Source organism: Lemur catta, chromosome 7, assembly GCF_020740605.2.
Source record: "Lemur catta isolate mLemCat1 chromosome 7, mLemCat1.pri, whole genome shotgun sequence".
Classification (NCBI taxonomy): domain Eukaryota; kingdom Metazoa; phylum Chordata; class Mammalia; order Primates; family Lemuridae; genus Lemur; species Lemur catta.
In genome coordinates this window covers 104,970,040-104,992,426 of record NC_059134.1, presented here as the reverse complement: position 1 = coordinate 104,992,426, position 22,387 = coordinate 104,970,040, and the positions used below count along the sequence as shown (strand labels likewise).

The following is a 22,387-nucleotide window of genomic DNA, read 5'->3' as shown; positions in this document are numbered from 1 at the left end:
ACAACAGACCCTGTTTCCAAAAAAAAAAAAAAAAACTCATAGATTTTGGAGTCACAGACCTGTATTAGAATTCTGATGATACATTTACCTGCTAGATACCACTTTGGTCAAACATTTAAATCAGTGTCTCATTTTGTTGTGAGGAGTAAATGAGGATATATGTAAACTGTTCTTGTACAGAGCCTGGCTCATAGTTGGTGCTCCAGTAAATGGTAGCATTTATTAAAAGTTTATTATGTGCTAAACACTTTACATATATCTCTCATTTAATGCTCACCAATGACGATATGAGATATGATTTATCTTGGTTTTATAAAGGAAATTGAGGCTGTGAGAGATTAAGTAATTTGACTAACCACTATGTAGCAGAATCAGAGTAAAGAGCGTGATCTAGGGTCTTATACTGAGAGAGCCTTATTGTAATGTGTGCTTTCAGCCACTGCCCTCCATTCCCTTTCTTCTAGGCTGGATTCATGCTGTGTATACTCCTACAGACACATTAGTGTTTGGAGGTAATTTTTTGCATAGCTTCAACATCCCCATGCAATTAAAAATATACAACATTGAAGATAGGACACGGGTGAGTAATTTTATGTAACAATTGAATGTGAAGAGGTTTACTGCATTTAAGACAGATGTTGCAAGTAATTCATTGATAGTTTGTCAAAACTTCAGTTTTTCTTTAGGTTAACATACAGTGTTGACATTTTTGGAAACAGAAATATAAAATTTTTTATTTTTATTAAAAGGATTTACATGCTTGGTTTTGGAGACTCTAATTCTTTAAGGTTCTTAGTATCTTGGGTTTTTATAGGGCCAAAAATGGACATCTGGTAATTTTTTGAGCCACGTTTTTCATTTTTGTTCTCATAGAATAATGTGGTATAATGGAGTTTATCAACTCAGGTTTAATAACTTTAAATTCGTGTGTCTTTTTTTACTCTGATTACTGTGATTATGGTCAGTGAACCATTATGGTGCCTATTTTGAAAATTTATTTTGGTTTAGGAGCTACATATAACCTGAAACACAAAATTGATATTGTTGGAGTTACAGGAATTGCCCTATGAATAGAATTAAGAGAAGAAACACTGCTTTTCCAATATATTTATAACAGTGAATTTCTGCTTTTCTGTTAAGAGTAATGAAACTACAAAAGATAATAGTTTAGTAAGTTTGAAGTTATAATAAAAGTATATCTGCAAAAATAGGTAAAATGCTTCACACAAGAAAAATACATATAATTTCATAGTAAAATATTCTTGTTTGATTTATCTTAGGAGGTAACCCTATCCACCTGTTATAAAATTCAGTCTGAAAATTAGTTTTTTGAATACATTCCTCTTTTGTGGCTAAAGATACCTAGGGCTTAATTGGTTCAGTTTCACAGAAGGAAGAAGAAATATATATTCAGTAACATAAGTAAAATAAGCACCTTATCTCCAAAAAGTTTTCTGCAAACGCTTAAACTAATAATAAGTGATCCTGATATACCTAATTCCTAGACTTTATTTATTAGAAAGTGTCAAATTTCAGGCCAGGTGCAGTGGCTGACGCCTGTAATCCTAACACTCCGGAAGGCCGAGGCAGGAGGATTGCTTGAGGTCAAGAGTTTGAGACCAGCCTGAACAAGAGCGAGACCCCATCTCTACTAAAAATAGAAAAAATTAGCCGGGCATGGTGATGCACACCCTTAGTCCCAGCTACTTGGGAGGCTGAGGCAGGAGGATCACTTGAGACCAGGAATTTGAGGTTGCTGTGAGCTAGGCTGACATCATGGCACTCTAGCCCTGGCAACAAAGAGAGACTGTCTCCAAAAAAAGAGAGAGAGACAAGAAAATATCAAATTTCGGTATCTAATCATATTTTTCTTTTTTTGTGTGTATGGCTTAATTATTTCTTTCCAAATAAGGAATCCTTCTGTTTTGCTATAAAATTTCATTGAGTCCCCTACATATGTACATGTAGCAATTTTTTTATTGCTTTCCATAACCAGCCTTTTATGTGCCAATACCAACCTGCCATCCATTTAATATATTACTAATCTCTGTAAACTTATAAAGTTTAATTTAAAAGAGAATGTGTATACAGAATGCTTTGCAAAAAGAAATATAAAGCATGTTATAAACAAGGCAGTGTTTTGATTACTTTTGCCATACCAGTATAGAAATTTACTATTTGAACTTAAGTGTTGGTAATTATTCTGATAGTGCTTAAAGGCTCAGTAATTTTGTAATGAGGATTTATTAAAAATCTTTCAAAAAAAATTCTAACCAAGTCTTAGAAATTGATATGCTCTGTGCTTTTTGGCAGCACAGGTAAAATGTAATGAGGGCAGGTTAGGTGTGTAATATCTTGGCTGTTATTAATACAGTCTCATGAGTTACAAGTAAAAACTCAAAATTTTAATGCCATCATTTTATATTTTCATCCCTTTTTTATTTCCTTCTTTTCTACCTTCTTATTTATTTATTTGCTTGTATTTTTTTTTTAGAAATGAGGGCTTGCTCTGTCACTCACACTGGAGTGAGTGCAGTGGCCTGATCATAGCTCACTGTAACTTTGAACTACTGAGCCCAAGCAATCCTCCTGCTTCAGACTCCAGAGTAGCTAGGACTATAGACGTGGGCCACCATAACCAGCTAATTTTTTAAATTTTTTTTTTTTTTGGTACAGATCCCGCCTTGGGTCCCCCAAAATGCTGGGCTTGCAGGTGTGAGCCACTGCACCGGCCTTACTTGACTTTTAATTAAGGGAGTAACCCTTCTAGTTCTTAAAGCTGTAGCCACATAAGAGACCCATATTCAGGGTCTGGCTACTCTACATTGGAAAACTAATTAGGGCTGACTATGAAAAATATGCCTCTCTAGCCTCGCAGTGAGGAAATGATCTCCTCATTCCTTAATGATGCCCTATGACCTTGCGAAGGCTTTTGAAAGGGGACCCTTACGCGGTTCTCCTTGATTCAGGAAAACTACCTGATACGGTGCTTTTAAAAAGGGGTAGATGAGGTCATCTCTTCAGGCTGGGAACAGTCTTAGGAGTTGCATGTTCAAAATGATCTTGAAAGTATTGTTTGGCTTATTCTTTTGAAAGATGGCCTCTCTAAAAGAAAGGGGCAAAATATATTTAGGATAGTCTCCATTATTGATTTTTGTAACTGATTAATCCATGCTGATTTTCCTTGAGTATGGCAGATCTAACGGATATGTCTTTTTAGTATTATCCAGCTGAAAAAATAATAAAAGTGCTATTTGTGGGAGAATAGAAAGAAAACTCATACTACTTTTGGAAGAGAATGGAAAGAAAACTAAAGACAGTGGTTGATTAGGCCATATGGAACATTAATCTGATTTTTAGACATACCATCTTGGCAAAGTACAAAGTATGAGGGAGGCAAGCTGAGAGCTGATGGTGGGGAAAGTACCCAGTCTTGTGTCCTAAACTAGACACAGCTTGAGAATGAGTCTCTAATCAATCATACTTTAATATATGTAATGACCTAATATGAACATGCAACTTCATCTCATGTCCTGTTTTTCCATTAGATTCTTTGTTCCATGGCCTTCTGATTCAGAGTAAAGCTATAGTATGTAGCAAGAGTGCTTGGCATGCCTTTGTATTCAAGAACCCTAAAATAACGTCCTCAAGTAATTTGTGTCTTTCTGTAACATTTTACTTTTTATCCCAAAACCCAAAATTTCTTTTTGATGCTTTCGCACTCATTGGTGGTTCTAAATGGTCTTTTCAAGTACCTATTGTCTTTAGCGATTGTTTCCTAAGACCAACATTTTCTGAATTAACAGATCAACTTAAGTTCTTGCTTCATATGCCAATCTGGGTTTGCAGGTTGATGGGTGAGAGTTCTTCCTGGGTTAATGACTGTAATAATTTAGTTTTTTGTACTCTTTTTCCTTGAAAATTGTCATCACTTTGCTTTTCTTATTATTGTATTTCTGTGTAGGTTCCAAATAAGTTTCGATATCCATTCTACTATGAGATGTGTTGGTATGTGTTGGAGCGCTATGTGTACTGTATAACCAACCGCTCCCACTTAACTAAGGAATTTCAAAAAGAATCCCTCAGCATGGGTAAGTTTTCTGCCTGTATGAACTTTTTTGTGTTTTGGTTTTTTTTTTTCTTTTTTGAGACAGTCTCTCGCTGTCACCCAGGGCTAGAGTCACCCTCAGTCCTAAGGGGTGCTTAGGGTGCTTTCACATATTGGGTGAGCATTTATTTTCAAATGAGAATATAAACTATGGGTAAAGTTATGCAGTAAAAGGCAAATCCTAAAGCACAAAGTTATCTTGCTTGAAGATTCAATAGACGCATGTGATTTGAGGATATTACAGTGTTGGCTCCTTGCCAGTTTAAAACATCGAACAGTCTAGGCAGGGCAAGGTGGCTCACACCTGTAATCCTAGCAGTCTGGGAGGCCAAGGCGGGAGGATTGCTTGAGCTCAGGAGTTAGAGATCAGCCTGAGCAAGAGTGAGACCCCGCCTCTACTATAAATAGAAAGAAATTAGCCAAACAACTAAAAATAGAAAAAATTAGCCGGGCATGGTGGTGTGTGCCTGTAGTCCCAGCTACCTGGGAGGCTGAGGCAGGAGGATCCCTTGAGCCCAGGAGTTTGAGGTTGCTGTGAGCTAGGCTGATGCCACAGCACTCTAGCCCGGGCAACAGAGTGAGACTGTGTCTCAAAAAATAAAATAAAATAAAAAATAAAAAAATAATAAAACATGGAACAGTCTAAAAAGTACTAGTGTGATCATAATAGTAGTGGGATCATAGCAGTAGGGAGATCATAGCTCGCTGCAACCTCAAACTAACTCCTGGGCTCAAGCGATCTTCCCGCCTCAGCTTTCTGAGTACCTGGGACTACAAGCACATGCCACCGTGCCTGGCTAATTTTTCTATTTTTTGTAGAGACGGGGTCTTGCTATTTTGCCTAGGCTGGTCTCAAACTCCTGGGCTCAAGCGATCCTCCTGCCCAAAGTGCTAGGATTACAAGCATGAGACACCACACCTGGCCTCTATGAACTTTCAGGACACCCCTTAGGACTGAGGGTGAGGACAGGAATATTCAATATGCTGGGTTTGTTTTTTGTTGTTGTTGTTGTTAACTTTTTTTTTTTAAGGTGTTCACTGATATATGCTTTTGCTCACTAGTTATTAATATATTTTTGGGTTTTTTTACTTATCTACTTATAAGTACCAAATTCATTCATTGAAATTGAACACTAATTACTTACCTAGATGTGAATTACTGGCTAAATAAAATACTCTGGGTCTGATCTCTGTCTGAGTTGCTAGTACTTAGCTTCTCATGAAAGATGATCAGTTGTCTAATATGTTTTGTTGTATATAAAGAATGGTCGGTCTTCAGCACAATAAAAACTGAGAATATATCATCAAAATAACCTATTATATTCCGAGCACTATACCAAGCAGTTTATATACATTGAATTCTGATCATTACCTTTGTGGCAGGTATTATTATCCTCATTTTACAAATGGGGACATTAAGGTTCAAGGATATTAAAAAACGTGTCCATAATCTTACAGTTAATAAGTGGCAAAGCCACATCTTGAACAGGGTTGGTCAGACTCTAAAGTCTATGCTCTTAACCTCTGTGCTTTAATGTTTGCCCAACATCTATCAAGAGAAATGTTTCATTAGATAACAGAGTAGTTTCAGTACACATTTTTAGACTGTTCCGTGTTTTAAACTGGAGAGGAGCCAACACTATAATATCCTGGTATCACACATATCTATCGAATCTTCAAGCAAGATACTTTGTGCTTTAGCATTTTCCTTTTACTGCATAAATTTACCCATAGTTTATATTCTCATTTGAAAATAAATGCTCACCCAATATGTGAAAGCAAGATACAGAATTGTATATACAGCATGATCCCAATCTTATTTAAAAATACATCTAATCAAGTCACACATGGTGGCGCACACCTGTAGTCCCAGTCACTTGGGAGGCTGAGGTGGGAGGACCTCATGAGCCGAGGGGTTCGAGACCAGCCTAGGCAACATAGCGATATCCTGTCACAAAAAAACCCATAAGGCCAGGTGTGGTGGCTGACGCCTGTAATCCTAACATTCTGGGAGCCCGAGGCAGGAGGATTGCTTGAGGTCAGGAGTTCAAGACTAGCCTGCGCAAGAGTGAGACCCCTGTCTCTACTAAAAAAAGAAAAAAGAAAGAAATTAGTTGGACAACTAAAAAATATAGAAAAAAATTAGCCAGGCATGGTGGCGCATGCCTGTAGTCCCAGCTACTCGGGAGGCTGAGGCAGAAGGATTGCTTAAGCCCAGGAGTTTGAGATTGCTGTGAGCGAGGCTGACGCCATGGCACTCTAACCAAGGCAGCAGAGCAAGACTCTGTTTCCAAAAAAACCCCCACAAATATCTATTCAAAGTCATACACGTATGCATAGAAAAAGATGGAAAGAAAATACATTGCACTGTTTAGTGTTTATCCCAAGGTAGAGGGATAGGGATGACTTATTTACTTCTTTGCACCTTCTTTCATTTTCTAAATTATTGATAGCAAACATGTATTACTTTCATAATAATAAAAAAGACCAGAGGCCAGGTGGGGTGACTCACACCTGTAATCCTAGCACTCTGGGAGGTGAAGCAGGAGGCTCGCTTGAGATCAGGAGTTTGAGACCAGCCTGAGCAAGAGTGAGACCCCCATCTCTACAAAAAATAGAAAAGTTAGTTGGGTACGGTGGCATGCGCCTGTAGTCCCAGCTACTCAGGAGGCTAAGGTAGGAGGATCACTTGAGCCAAGGAATGTGAGGTTGCAGTGAACTATGATCATGCCACTGCACTCTATCCTAGGCAATAGAGCGAGACCCTGTCTCAAAAAAATAAAAAAGACCAGTGAATATTATCTCTGTGTTAGGACTGTCAAAATCTTCCTTTTTGGTCACTCACGCCTGTAATCCTAACACTCTGGGAGGCCAAGGCAGGAGGATTACTTGAGGTCTGGAGTTTGAGGCCAGCTTCAGCAAGAGTGAGATCCCATCTCTACTAAAAAAAATAGAAAGAAATTAGCCAGGCAACTAAAAATAGAAAAAATTAGCTGGGCATAGTGGTGCATGCCTGTAGTACCAGCTACTTGGGAGACTGAGGCAGGAGGGTCCCTTGAGCCTAGGAGTTTGAGGTTGCTGCGAGTTAGGCTGACGCCACAGCGCTCTAGCCCCAGCAGCAGAGTGAGACTCTGTCTCACCAAAAAAAAAAAAAAAAAATCTTCCTTTTCAAAAACAGTCACTTCGTTTTGTTTTTTATGTTGCTAGGATTTCAACTCCAAAGCTTAATTTTATGATCAAAACTTAGGACAAAACTACTTTTAAATATATGTGCTTCATACTGTCTATTCTTTTAAAAGCTAATGAGATCATAATCCCAAAATCAAGCTTAAATTTGAAACTGATTTACAGCCACTTTCATAAGTAACTGGTTTCTAGTTAAAAGACTTGAGTCCTTTCCTCAATTGTCATACTAAGTCAGGATCCTATTTCTGCCTTTCACTGTGATTTTCAACACTGGACAAATGGGTTGGAATAAGGAGAGAACATTTTTTAAATGTGATAACTTTGTCATTTATAACCTCAAGGCCTCTACCATAGTGCCAATTTCTCTTGTTGATTACATGGGCCAAGTGGCATGTTCTTACTGCAATTTTTCTTCCTATTGGTAGATTTGGAGTTAAATGGGTTGGAGTCTGGAAATGGGGAAGAGGAAGTAGTGGATCGAGAACCTCGACGCTTGAGCAGCAGGCGTTCTGTCCTCACTAGCCCTGTAGCAAATGGGGTCAACCTGGATTATGATGGACTGGGCAAAACCTGCCGAAGTCTTCCAAGTCTGAAGAAAAGTTTGTCTGGGGACTCATCCTCTGACTCTAGTCGGAGCTCCCATAATGGCCAGGTGTGGGATCCCCAGTGTAGCCCTCGAAAGGACAGGCAAGTGCATCTGACCCATTTTGAGCTTGAAGGCCTTCGCTGCCTTGTAGATAAGTTGGAGTCTCTGCCACTGCACAAGAAATGTGTCCCCACAGGGATAGAAGATGAAGACGCTCTCATTGCTGACGTAAAGGTAAGGTTTTGTTATGTTGCATGACAGCTATTAATCTGACTAGGGCAGTTGGTTCATGGATTCAGAAGGAGGAAAGTACAGGATTTGAGTAATCTCTGGTTTGACCAGAAAGAAGTTAATATATGCATGTGTTTGTTAGTGCTGCTCAATGTTTCAATTCCTAGAATGAGGTTAAGTCCCTGTTTAGAAAATACTAACATTTTGTGTGTTCATTGAGGACTTAAATTTTGCCCTAAAAGCCTGGATTTCTGACTGACCCCAAAAGTAAAAAAGGACCTAAAAAAGTGTTTGTTACTGTAAACTTAGGTTGCTTTCAGATAAAGAGCCTATTGCGGGACAAAAGTGACTGAAAGCAGTCTCTCCCAAGCAGACTGAGAGAAAAGAAATTGTTCTTGGCTGGTTTATGTTGAGTAGCTTTAGCATCTGTAGTTTCACATTCATGTAGTGTTAAGACTTAAATACATTGGGACAGCTTCTGAGGAAAGTGTTAATGGCTTTATCAAGTTTCTGCAAATTGTATATGTTTTCTTTTTCAAGAGGTCTCCAACATTAGTATTCTTCAAAGCCTACCCCACCTCTCGTGTATTAGCCTCAAAGAAATTAGCTTATTTTTAAGGAATCCAGATTTGAACCATCTAAACTAGAGGGAATTCTTTTAAGTCTTTCCTCATAAATAGCCATTAATGTGAATACCAAAAAGTGTAAAGCTGGGAATAACAATTTTGTTTTTAAATCAGTGTTTGGAACTATGTCTTGGGTGCAGGGCATGGTTGGTGTATTAGAAAGTTAGTCCACAATTTCTAGTAAGTGTTTTTTTAAAAATTCTGTCACATAGATTATTTTAAGAACTTTTAGGGAGTAATTTTGGGGCCTCAATGATGATAGACTAATGTTTCGAAATAGGTCTTTCCTATCCTTGATTCAGGTTTTCCGTGGCCACCTTATAGCCAGCTGAGGTGCTCCCCAGCTTCTGCCAGCCATCTCAGGAAGAATTCTAGAGACTGAGATGGGACCTCATCTTTTTTTTCTTTTTACAATTGACATTTTAAGTATATCTTACATTGTTTATGCATCAGTGAAAAGACAAAAAATAACAAAGGCTAACAGGGTGATAACCTAGAAGACTGGTCTTCTTCAGTAGTGATAGAAGCTGGACAGTTGGTGTTATAGGTTGGTTTTATAAGATTTGCTCTAGAAGAGACAGGTGGTATGAATTGTGGCTTGTATTTAGGGGAGGAAATGACAAAGTTTCAGGTGGGTGAGGTCCTATTTCTGTAATGATTAATGCGAAACAAAACAAATTCAGCCATATTTTTCCACACTTACAAACTAGATCCCAGACTCATTTCATAACCTTGAACGAGCAAAGGACATTTAAATTTTTCTTTTCCATTGTGGTAGTACTTACATAATTTTATAATCCTATCGGTTTGATTGAGTGTAACATCTTCTTTTTACAGAATTCTCCTTTTATCTAGTTATTCCATCATGGATGCATGTGGGAAACTTTAAATTGTGACTTTGGAGACTTGTTAACTTGTATAACTGTTGTTAACACTAAGAAGATAGATTTCCAAGATTATGTCTCATAATAATTCTCTTGGCCTGGGTATTTATATTTGTGATTCATGAAAAAGAAATATGTCCTTATAGCCCTAGGATATGTCTATAGTTAGATTTGACTCCACTGAACCCTTGTAGAAAGCCATATTATAATCTAGTAATCAATCGTACAAGGTCAAGTGTGGTAGAAATATACAAACTCCCTTAAGTAAAACCACTGGAGTAGTTTAAAGCTAAATGAGGAGGTTTGAGGAGACAGAGTGGTACAATGGTGTACCAAGGAAAAATGTATTAATGGAAAGATTTAGGTCAGTTATTAAGAAAGCATGCAGAAAGCATGAAGAGGAATGAGTTAAGAAACAACCAAAGAGACCTTCTAGCATTATGAAAGTGTCCAGAGAGAGCTTCCTTATGTTTATCAGGGATTGCCGGAAAATATGGCTGCCATCACTGGCTAAAATACAGTGGGAGAGGCCAGAGCATGAAGAATGAGTGGCCAGAGGGGTGGCTGCATAGGCTGACAGTGTTTGAATTCTTCCTCTGGAGACTTGTCCACCACATCTTCTCGTTCACCTAAAACCATAGTCAAAATGCAGCCAGCATCAGAAGACAACGGATTTAGCTCCCAGCTCTGCAGGTCGTTTCGCTTAAGAGCAAATTAGATTAATTATTCCTATATTTGACCAGTTATATTTAATCCAGCATTCAGATATAACAAGCTTAGAGCTTAATACCTTGAGAATCTGAGCATTATTCAAAAGAAAAAAGCATTAGATTGGGTAGATGCTGAATCACTGCATAGCTAAGGGCTCTGCAGTGCTAGAGAACTTGGTGCTTATAGCGCTGATGGCTACACTGCAGTAGGGGACAAAGCACAAAAAGTTTACCCTTCCTGCAGAGAGAAGAGTTATTTCCTATTGTAACCTATCTGGATCTCAGACATAACTTGTAGAAGAGGTGAGAGGAAAAGTAGTGAGATGAGATATTCATAATTACATATTCCCTGGGGAAAAAGCTCGTTTAGTGCAGTGTTAAAAGGGTTTTGAAGATCTAAAAGGTTAAATTCTACAGTGTTGAAGAAAGAATCATAAATATAGAGTTGGAAGGGGATTAAATGAAAAATGAGGCATTAAAAAGTGTTGACTTATTGGTAAAGTTAGTCAGTGTGTATAAAGCTCTGGGAAGGATGTAGGTAACCTTGACTCTTGAGAATGTACTATAGAATGGGGTTTGTTCCTGCTGTGAAATATTCTTGCATTTCTCAAATTGAAAAGTTGTATCCTTGATATATGTTGAATAAAAAGGCAGGACGTGGAGCAGAATGTGTAGTACAGTCCCATTAATGTAAGAAGACAGTCTGTGTGTTTGTGCATTGCAGGGTGCCTGGAAGGGGTACCCCAGGCTGCTCATGGTAGGGCACAGCAGGGTAATGGAAGGCAGCTGGAAGAATTTGAATTTTTAACCAGACTCCATTGTTTTGTTTATGTTTATTTTGGTGAGAAAGGAGTTCTTAATGTATATTATATAAGCTTTTAATATAGCAATGTATCTGGCTGCACAGCTCACTTAATGAAACAAATTCAATGTTGTTGGATATTTTTCTACTTTCCTATTTTCTCTGAAACATTTTGATAAGCCTGCCAATCATACTCTATGACTTTTGGGCAAGTTACTAAATTTATGAAAGCCTGTTTTCTCCTGTATAAAATACCTTTGTGATTTGGGAATGGTGGTGAAAGGTGGGAAAAAAAGAAGAAAAAAATAAATAAGAAAGAGAGAATGCTTTTTTCTATAAATAAAAAAATATATATCTCCATGGGATTGTAAAAATTAATACTAGTAAAGTACTTAATAAGCAAGACAAAAATTAGACATTACAAATCTGTGAAATTCCTTTATCCCACTGCTATGAATAATGCCTGCCTATTCTTCCAAGAACCAGACGGTGTTGAGGAAACCATGCAGACATGCTGTGATCAAGGCCCTCAAGGACCTTATATTCCAGGGGTGGAGCAGACATAAGTAGGCTAAGAAATAAGTACAGTCAAGGTTTACAGGTGCCTGTCATGACACAGGGCACAGAACAAACACTGAGGGAGGGAGGTACCAGTCTTCTTAATTTATCAGCTAATAAACTTTCTTGGTATAGGATACAAATGTATTACTACAACATTAACAACTTTCAGTTTATAAATTGGAAAATTGTTCTTTGTGGTACAATAGGTTATTGCTACTCTTATCTAAGATTTTAACGTTTTATTTTGTAACTGTGATTTAAAAATTTACATTAGGCTCCATCCTAGGAGTATGATGGGAATGAAGCAGAAGGAGTTGCAAATAACTCCAGAAATACTAATCAGGGATTTTCTTCATCTGACATTTTGGGGGTGATTCTGACATGGGGAGAACTGGTAGAAGACCTGGTAATAATTACTTCTTATTCCATTAAATCAGTTTTTTGTTTTTTTTTTAAAACCAACCTATACAAATAGAGAACCTCATTTACAATTTTTACTGACAAGATATTTGTAATAATTCATACATTCATAATGAATAAAAAGTTTTAAATCTAATTCAGTTGTGAAGAATATATGGTTAAGTTAAAATATATATAATTCTTTAAAATATTTTCATTATGTTCCTGTACTATGTAATGTCATGGTCTTATTAATTCCTATCTTTGTTACCTGTCTTTTATTCTGCATTAATAGGAGGGGGAAAATTAGGGCTTCTTTAGTTTGTGATTTGTAAACTTACTAGGAGTGATTTTCTTAGCACCCTATCTGGCGTTTGTCCTTTCCTGGGGGCCTCTAGAATTTGTACTGTCTACAACTTGAACTTGTATTTGTTTTGGAGTAACATGTTTCTCTTAAGTGTTTGTTCTTTATTATCCTTCTAGGTTAGATAGCACTGAAGACAAAAATAAGCATTTTCCAAAGAAGACCTCTCATTAGCTAGATCACTGTTAAGGAAAGCTTTTCAAACAAAATAAGCTGATTGCACTGGGTCTTTGAGTCTTAAAGTGCAAGGGAGAGGTTTAGGATTAGGATAAACATATAAGCATTTCCAGGAAGAGCTCAACCAAGAGCAGTGAAATCTCTCCTTCCCTTGGTCAACTACTATAAAAATAAACATACGCAGCGCTTGGCAGTAAAGTCCCAGACCCCAGAAAGCTTGTTAGGCCACAAAGCTGTACAAGAAACTCACTGAAACAACTATCCTGGAAATGCATCCAGTGGTAAAGAGCTAGGTGTTTATGTCAAAGCAGCATCTGCAGAAAGACAAGATATATTTGTGAGGATCTAAAAACTGCATAAATTCAGACCCAAACTGCTACTTAGGCTTCTGTTCCTACCGAGCTTCTCCTGTGCTGACATTTGGTACCCTGTAGTTTGGTACACTGTAGATCACTGGAAACCCGGCCAGTACTGCACCTTCCCTTTCTCCTGTAGCCATAGCCGGAAGAGAGTGTGTGTTCAGTCAGAGCTTTACCCTGGCCAGGATTGGTGCATGGAGGTGTGAGCAACATGTGTCAGTCGAATGGCTGTAAAAAAAAGTGGCAATGAGGTGTCTGACAGGATGCAGAACTGGCTGCCCCATCTAGGGAATGTCAAGAATGAGGCAGGCAAAACAGACTTGAGTGGGAATGGAAGTCTGGGAGTACTGGTACCCTGAGGTTGGCGTCATCTGACAGCCCTGGTTTCCTACACCTTGTTTAGAGGCAGGAAGACAAAGTGTGTGGACCTGAGGTGTTGTACCTCAGCTGTTTGAGTTGGTCAACCTCGAACTGCTCAGGGATTGCTGCATAGACATTTCTAGTACTGTACTGTGGTGGAGTTCCTTGTTGGAACCAGAGGCAGGCAACTGTTTTAGACGTAGCTAATATGAGACGACCGTATTTTGTTGAATATCTCAGTATTGGCTGAAATTTGCCATTTCTGAAGGTTATTCTGGAACACTCAGGCTGTTTCTGGATGGCGGGCTGGGAGCATCCATGAGGGAGGTGAAGCAGGCAGTGTGCTGGGCGAGAGACGGTAACTCAGGAGGAGCTCAGCTCCAGAGCCTGCTTCATCCAAAGAGGCTGGACATTGGGCCATGCCCTGTGTTTGCCAAGAGGAGAGAGAGAAATACGTGTGTGCAGTCAGCGAGAGAGCTCTGGCTGTAACAATAAGAGGTCACCCTGAGGGGAAGGGTGTGGACTGAGACAAGGACAAATGTGGGCCAAGGTGCCTAAGTGTAGCCTGCAGAATGAGTTAAAGCCTTCCCTTTCGCTGGCGCCTTCAGAAGTCTGCCACCCGAGCCCTCTGGGGGCTGGCCCTGGCTTCTCCTATTGCAGTGGTGGTGGGAGGGAGACGGGGCGGGGCTGTGGCTGAGCTCCCCTCCCTGGCAGGGCCTCTTCCAATGGCGAAGAAGAGAGCAGTTGCCGAACACACCCCCTCCCGGCTCTGCAGCAGAACGGCTGGGCCGTCTGCCTGGCTGGCTCACTCGAGCTCTGCTCCCCCTCCTGCCATCTTCCGTTGCAAAGCATTTCTGGGAGCTGCATGTGGGTGACGCAGCAGCATTGTTCGCAGGCACAGGAAGCCGCGGCTGAGCTGAAGGGCTTGAGAAGGAGCCCAGAGCGCTGCATGCTGCTCCCTCTGGGTAGTCTAAAGGGTTAGAGCTGGACTGCCCTGCCTTATGTACTCTGGGAGATTTCAGAATTTTCAAGTAAATCAGGATTTTCTTAGAGGCAGAAAACCTAACTCCTTCAGGACAACTTCCAATACAGAAAACAAAACAAAGACGCTGGGGAAACTTCACCCAAGAGCTTCGGCAGCTCCAGAGCGACGAAAAACGAAAGGTCAGGCCGTCGGTTGGCAAACCCTTTCTGGTTTGGGGTGTGTGTAACTGTAGGGACTTTTGTCTCAGCAAAGAGGCAGAAGAACTGCCTGGCGGGTGAGTCCAGGACAATGCTTACGTTACTTCGTGTTGCTTGAGCCGTCATTGCACTTGTTCCCTCACCTGGTGGGATGTGCTTTTGAATTGGGTTGCTTGGCTTTTCGGAATCCTTTCCCCCTCTTTACCCAGGCGCCCTCTGTTTTTTTCCCTTCCTGTGATCTGTAGGGTGTGGGCCTGTGTTTGAATGTTCTCCCGAATGCCTGGAGCCTAGATAGGCGTCAGCCTTTCCCGCACTCCACCCCCGCTCCCCCATCCCAAACCCCCTCTGGTGAAGGGTGGTGGCTTCTTTATATGGTTTCTTGTAGGGCCTCAGCTGGAGTCTGCCTTTTTTTGATAAAAGCAAAGCATGCTTGGTTGAATGGCCCCAGCGAAATAAGGCTTGGAAGGAAATCTGCATTTCCCTCCACACCCACACATACCCCAGTAACTGAGTCGTGTTATGTGTGAACAGCTGCCCCCCCACACACCCCCACACAGTTTTTCTGCCTACTGTTCCCTGTCCCCACCACAAAAAATCTTGCAGGTAGAATTAGACGGCTTTTGGTGAATAGTTAAGTTCCTTTTCTACTCTCTTAAACAATCGCAGGTCTTACTGTGCAGTCTATTTTGCTGAAAGTGGAAAGTCCCTGTTTGTGGACAGCTCAGTTCTCTTCGGCAGAGGAAATGGGCAGAGTCCTACTCCTCGGCAGTGCGAAGTGGGGGAGGGGAGCCGTGCACTCCCTAGCACACATTTTGAATGGACTTGAATTTTTCACCCCAGGGAGATTAGAAGTCCATACCAGAGCTTTGTCCCACGTGGCACCACACCCCGCCTCTTCACCCCCACGCAGTATGGTGCTAACAGGAGGCTCCAGAAGAGGATGCCATAGCAACTTGAAGTAAATAAAACGTCTGCAAATGAAATCAGTTTGGGACGGTGAAAAGCATCTGGAGACTTGGCAAGAAGAGATCTCTATAGATGAGCTTCTTGGGTATGAGTTAAAGGGTCTTTCCAAGTCCCAACTCTGGGATTTGGAGCATGAAAATACTTACAAATCCTGGTCTGCAGGCACAGAGCACACAGGATTATGAGAATGGTTACTAAAGGTGGCCCAGACTTGCTAACCTTTTCAGGATCAAAGTTTAGTTTTTGTGGAAAAGTTACTATCCTGTACATACCTAAGGCAACCAGAAAGGGAATGGTGTAACTTGGCTCCCAGATTTGAGTTCTTTTGCTGTTGATGTTGCTTTAGGGTTCGTGAGGTCAGAAGAAGAAGGATTTCATTATGCTAGAAGGTTTGGGCTTCAGAAATTTCCATCTAAAACATAAAAGGTTTGTTTCAGAATAACAGCCAGTGTGATTCATTTAAGTGGCAGTTTCTTACTGTAGCATTGCTCCTAAGTCATTCAGACTTGATTGGTTAAAGCCATGAGAACTATTGCTCCTAAGATTGTTTCTGCCCCATTTATAGGAATAAAGGCAAACAGCAGACTGTACGTGCATGTGTGTATGTGGCAGAGTGAGAGAAACAGATTTGAGATCAGGGTTTCTATAATCAGCCTTAGAAGAACAGAGTCCTGGGTTGAATCAGGAGATTAAGGCTCTGCTGTTGATCTTATTAATTCCATAATAGCCAATCATTTTTATGCCATCTTGCTCACATCTGCAAAATAAAGGCAATATTTAACTACCTGATAATATTCACTAACTTGTGTAGAAAAGTGAAGAGGCGATGTAAAGTCTTAGTGTCATATAGAGGACTGTATAAGTAACACTTGCCACCCCAATAGCAGTTGCTTCCGTGTGTTAGTACAATGAGTATACAAGTAAGGGGTTGGGAGCAAAGGTAAGTTCGAAGTCTTGATAGTACTGCAATAGTTTAAGTTTGAGTTTTCTCTTTCGTCTTTGATTTGCTTGTTTTGCAGTGAGTCTGTATGAAGGGAAAACACAGATAGTTGCCAGCCTGCTTCCCTTGGTGCTTTAAGCAACTGAAGCTGAGTCTGGATGCTGTTGAGAGTAGTTGGTTCTTCGTTCACTGTACCCTGCTTTTTCCTTCTCTTCTCTCCTACCCTTAGATTTTGCTGGAGGAGCTTGCCAACAGTGATCCCAAGTTAGCCCTCACTGGAGTCCCCATAGTACAGTGGCCAAAAAGGGATAAGGTAAGACACTGTTCTGCTTGATCTTCAGGCTGCTCAAGCGTTTTGCTAGTTGGTCATTACTGTTCTGGGAAGAAGAACTCGAGACAGATGGCTTTTGGTGCATTAATACAAACTGACAGAAAATCATTACTCAGTTCTGTTTTGACTCTTAGGTCAGGATAATTGGCTATCTTTGGAGGTGACTCTCTTAACAGAACTATCAAACCAGGAGGCCTCCCGAATCAGATGCCAGGTTGCCCATTTGTTCACCAAAATGGATCAGCTCCTATCCTTCTGACCCAATGACTCAGTTATCTTCACAGATATGATTTAAAACTAGTTAAAATAAGTACATATATATCTAAAAGACCAGAGTTTTTCTTTGTCATGGTGAGATCATACTCAAGATTCCTCTTCATTTGGACTTCTCAGTATGGAATTAGTAAGAGAAGAAAGGAATTACCATCAGCTAATAAATTGTCAGTTATGAATTTTTATTTCATTTCTTATTTAGGTCCTGTTTAATTTTTTCCCATACTGTTCTCTGTCAAGCTTACGTATTAAATAAATGATAGCATTCTGATCCTGGCCATGAGTTTGGCAAATAAATTAGGCTCCTCTTTGTTCCGAAGCTGAAACTTGCAAAGCCATAACATTCTAGGGGTGTTTAGGCAGAAGACAAAAGTATGGAGTTTAATGATATCTTTAAAGAACCACCTTCTCCTTCCTAGGGGAAGGATTCCCATTTGGCCTCTGCTTGGCCACAGAGGACAGCCTCAAAACAATTCAGTCATTTCTAGCTATTGAGTATTTTGTGTCAGAAAAGTGTTTAAGACATGGTGGGAAATTGAAGTAGAAGACATGATCCTTGTCCTTGAAAATACCACCAGCAGGGTACATACCAATGCTAAAATGGCAAACATATAACCGAGAGATTTATTCCACACTTAAATATTGGAGTGTCTGCTGTGTACCAGGTCATATGCTTGGATTTGGCGTACTAAAGAAATGAACAAAACCAGTTTTACCCTTGAGTAGTTGACTGTCTTGTTTAGAATATATTCTGAGTAATCAGGATAAGGAAATATTGGAGGGTCCCTGGGGTGACTTCAGTACATGGCACTTCCACAGAAAGCTTCAGGGAGGGGTGAATTTGACAGCTCTGCAAAATGAAAGGGATGTGGCTGAAGTAGTAGGCCAAAGGTCTAGGACGGAGGCTGGCAAGTTTTTCTGTAAAGGTCAAGGGAGTAAATATTTTAGGTTTTGTACACCATACAGTCATAGCTTCTCAATTCTACCGTTGTAGCATGAAAGCAGCCAGAGACAATACATAAATAAATAAGCTTATACCAATAAAATTTATTTATAAAAACAAGCAATGGGCAGATTTGCCCACAGGCCGTAGTTTGCTGTGCCCTGGGCTAGGTACTCTACCATGTAATCTTCTACCCTCTTCAGTCTTAAAATAACCTGATATGTTTGACCTCACTGCTTTCTTTTTCCAGCTTAAATTCCCCACCAGGCCAAAGGTGCGGGTTCCTACCATCCCCATCACAAAGCCTCACACTATGAAACCAGCTCCACGGTTAACACCTGTGAGGCCAGCTGCTGCCTCCCCCATTGTGTCAGGAGCCAGGCGGAGACGAGTGCGATGTCGAAAATGCAAAGCCTGTGTGCAAGGAGAGTGTGGTGTTTGCCACTACTGCAGGGACATGAAGAAGTTTGGGGGGCCTGGACGCATGAAGCAGTCCTGTGTCCTCCGACAGTGCTTGGCAGTGAGTGATCTGCTTGGGTAAAGAATTTGGGGAAGGACTTGTGGTGTCAAAGGGACTGAACTACGCATAGTACAGAGTTAAGGAGATTTCAGAGTTGGAAATAAAAAATTATGCCCTCTTTTTAGGTTTCTTCATTTTGTCCCTTTTCTCCCTGGGTAAAGAAGGAAGGTGTCTAGTACTAAAAATGGTTTAATTTGGTCTTTTGGCCTTACTTGCCTAATTTTCAAACAATAGAGCAGCATTTGAAGGGCAAATCACTACCTCCTTTCGCCTCTCTAAGTAGATTAGAAAGGACCTGTGTTGACCAAGGACAGGACAACTGAAAATAACTGGTCTCTGTTGGTCCCTAGTGCTCAGGTGTTGAGTCATCAGTCGTCTTCTACCAAAACCCTCTCTCCTTTCCACCCTGCCTTGATGGTTCCCTAAGTGTTTACTAGAGAATTACAGGAACCAAAACTCCCATCTTCAGTTTAAGGGAAGTTGAAATGATAAGGATCTAAGTCTGCCCTCTTGGTTTTTCTGTCTTTGTCCTCCTATAGCCCAGACTGCCTCACTCAGTCACATGTTCCCTCTGTGGAGAGGTGGATCAGAATGAGGAGACACAGGATTTTGAGAAGAAACTCATGGAATGCTGTATCTGCAATGAGATTGTTCATCCTGGTTGCCTCCAGGTGAGGAAAGGCCTAAGGGGTCCCTGAAGTCTCAGCTGATAGTATCTAAAGATACTGAGTGGAACAACAGGAGAGTGGAACACCTGTCACAGGAGGCTGCCAGCATTCCTACTGTAGGCCATTAGCTGCGTGATCATGTAGTAGAGTGGTCTAACATCAGCCCTTGATTCAAATATCTACTATGTGTCAGGCACTGTGCTAGACTGAAAATAGAACTGGTTCCTGCCCTCGTGGAGCTTACAGTCTGACCTCTGGACAGTGCGTCTGGAGTCCCCAGGCAATCATGGAACTGCATAGTGTGTTTTTGGATGCCTGAAGCCTTTGGGCATCTCTGCTACATACTTCAGTGTATCTCTGGATGTTGGTTCTAAGGGATGGTGAGGGTAATAATATCAGCTACCATTTAATGAGTGCTCATCTGTATCAGGCTCAGTGCAGAGCCTAGGAGCTCAAAAACAGTAATAAGGAAGTTCAGACCTCAGTCTCAGAGATTGAGTTAACTGCTCCAGTATGAGCCCTGTGTTCCCAAAGCTCCCCAGGTGATCCTACTGGGCAGCCTGGTGGAGAACTACTGTTGTACATGAATTCTGTTTACATTTTAAATAGAGAATGCTGTGAAGTTGGATCTACCATATTTCTTCATATTTCTTTAAAGTGCATGGGTGCTGGTACTTTCTTGGCCTTTCCAGAAAGTCTCAACTATGTCATGACTGTCACCTGACTGACAATGATTATATAACACTGTCAATTATGAGAAGCAGCCCAATTTCAGAAAGATTAAAATGTTAAAAGTAGGCATCTTAGAATTGATAAAATACGGTATTAATTCCGTGGTGACAATGGTTAATACAAAGCATTTACTCTATACCAGACACTTTTCTAAATACATAATATATAATTAGTTTAATCCTCACCACAGCCCTATAAGGTGGATATTGTTGTATCCCTGACAGTTGTTACCGTATATATCCCCACTTGACAGTTGAGAACACCGAATCACGGAGATTAGATAATTAGCCTCTAAACTCAAGCTCTCAGAACTATACCCCACCTTGGCATGAGACTACCAGGAGAGTATGTGTCAGGAAGAGACCACAAATTGACCCTGACTCTTGGAAGTCTCCTCACGGAGCCTAACGCAAGTAACCGAGAGTGAGGGTGGCCAGTTCCCCAGTGGCTGGAAGTGGGTGTTAGTGCCATTTGGGGTGAATACGTCTTTCTCCCCTATGGACCAATGTGTTTAGAAATGGGTAACTCCTCCCAGCTGTGTTATAGGAGGCTTAAGAGACAGACTTTTTTTCCCAACATCTCTATCTGCCTATAGATGGATGGAGAGGGGTTGCTTAACGAGGAATTGCCAAATTGCTGGGAATGTCCAAAGTGCTACCAAGAAGACAGCTCGGAGAAAGCCCAGGTAAAGGAACCTTATCCAGACTTGCACTGTGACAAGAAAGGAATGATCAAGTTTGGGAGATTGCTATACATTCACACGGTTTCTCTGACCTGGGAGGTTATTTTTGTTTTGTTTGTTTGGTATCTTTTTTCTTTGGTAAATTATTGGTATTTTCTTTGTTAGAGTTTTTAGTGTGTTTTTTTGTTTGTTTGTATTACTAAATATTGTTCCAGTTGGGATCTGCAAACTCCTGAGGTCCTTTTATATTCTGGAGCCCTAGAAAGAGGAACCACAGCTGGGCTGTTTGAGGAGGGAAATTAGGTGAGCAGGGTCTCTCCTGAGGAATGTACCTAGAGGGAGGCAGCAGCCTGAGGCAGACAGTAAGTACAGTGGTGTGCTGGAGTTTCTGGTCAAACGGGTTCACATGTTTGTCATATTCACCCTTGTGGCCTTGCAGAAAGCCCCGCCCTGCCTACCTCATGTGACCAAATGTGTCATACAGAGGCAGCCCCTCCCCTAGAGGGGACCAATGCTTTGACCTTGGCCCAGAGGAGCTGAGGTTCCTGGTCCAGTGGTCACTAGTAATGTCAAAGAGCCAGGAGGACTCTGGTTACTCAGCCTGGCAAGGCAAGACCTGCTGAGGGCACATACAGGAGGAGGTGGCTGGCCTAGTGTTGGTCCTCCAGGGCAACTGCACAGAAGTGGGGAAGCAGGTAGAAGGGAATTTTCTTACCTTCTTTTTATTTCCTACCACTTAGACACAGAGGTGGTTGAAGGGCAAGGATCTCTGGAGTCGACTAGTGCCAAAGTTCTCCCAAGTTCTTCAAGTTCTTGCACTAGTACCTTTTACATTTGTGGGGGGTTTTTTGTTTGTTTGTTTGTTTTTTGACAGAGAGTCTTGCTTGCTCTTTCACCCTGGGTAGAGTGAAATGGTGTCATAGCTCACTGTAGCCTCCCATTCCTGGGCTCAAGCGCTCCTCTTGCCTTAGCTTCCTGAGTAGCTGGGTGGGACTACAGGCATGCACCATGACACCATGCTAATTTTTCTATTTTTAGTAGAGACAGGGTTTCGCTCTTGCTCAGGCTGGTCTTGAACTCCTGAGCTCAAACAATCCTCCCACCTCAGCCTCCCAGAATGCTAGGATTACAGGCGTGAGTGACCATGCCTGGCCTACATTTATCTTCACTAGTGGTGTTGAGTGTTTGTATCTCTGTTGTAACAAGTGGGTTGATAGATGCTGTGCTTTATTGTTACCTTCTAATACATTGTAAAAGCAAGCACCCAGAAGATGGTCATTCTTTTCCAACCATGGTTTTCAAAGAATGTAAGTTGAAAAAGGAGAGACCAGGATTGTTGCTGGAACATAAATTGTCTCCTTGAGGAAAACCCTGAATTACTGATATGGTTCCTAGTGGAACATATTGACTGGGCTTTGTCACAGGATAGCCAAGGTAGGCTCCAGGAAAGGACAAATGTCTGGAGAGCACAAGTGCCACAGGATGAGGTTGTGGGCTCCTGTGGAATTTCTCAGAATAATCCTGAGCAGATTCTTCTGTAGCAGCCCGTTGTCTCATGGAGGTTCTCATTCTCTGCGTTATCACTCACGTGGGGCATGGAGTGGAAGAAGCAGCCTGCTAGAGCCAAGCTTAGACACTGCTAGAGCTAGAAGTCAGTGGTGTTTACTGCTATCAGACTTGTCATCCTAGTTCAAATGGTATATATAGGCTTTTTCTTCCACCTACCACTAAAATGAGACACATCTCTTGGGTAAAAAAGGGAAATTAGAAATAGGATTAAAAATTGTCAGATTACAT

General features: G+C 41.0%; 1 protein-coding gene across 3 annotated transcripts in view; it reads left to right on the top strand.

The window, feature by feature from the left end:
• KDM2A (lysine demethylase 2A) overlaps positions 1-22,387 on the top strand; it is a 113,511-nt gene that overhangs the window by 82,845 nt on the left and 8,279 nt on the right. For all 3 annotated transcript variants that reach the window (XM_045558365.1, XM_045558364.1, XM_045558366.1), the window contains 7 exons: positions 465-580; positions 3,965-4,091; positions 7,720-8,114; positions 16,671-16,754; positions 18,239-18,508; positions 19,048-19,179; positions 20,504-20,593. In XM_045558365.1, the coding sequence (XP_045414321.1) occupies positions 465-580; positions 3,965-4,091; positions 7,720-8,114; positions 16,671-16,754; positions 18,239-18,508; positions 19,048-19,179; positions 20,504-20,593 (1,214 nt within the window). The remainder of the gene's footprint in view (positions 1-464; positions 581-3,964; positions 4,092-7,719; positions 8,115-16,670; positions 16,755-18,238; positions 18,509-19,047; positions 19,180-20,503; positions 20,594-22,387) is intronic.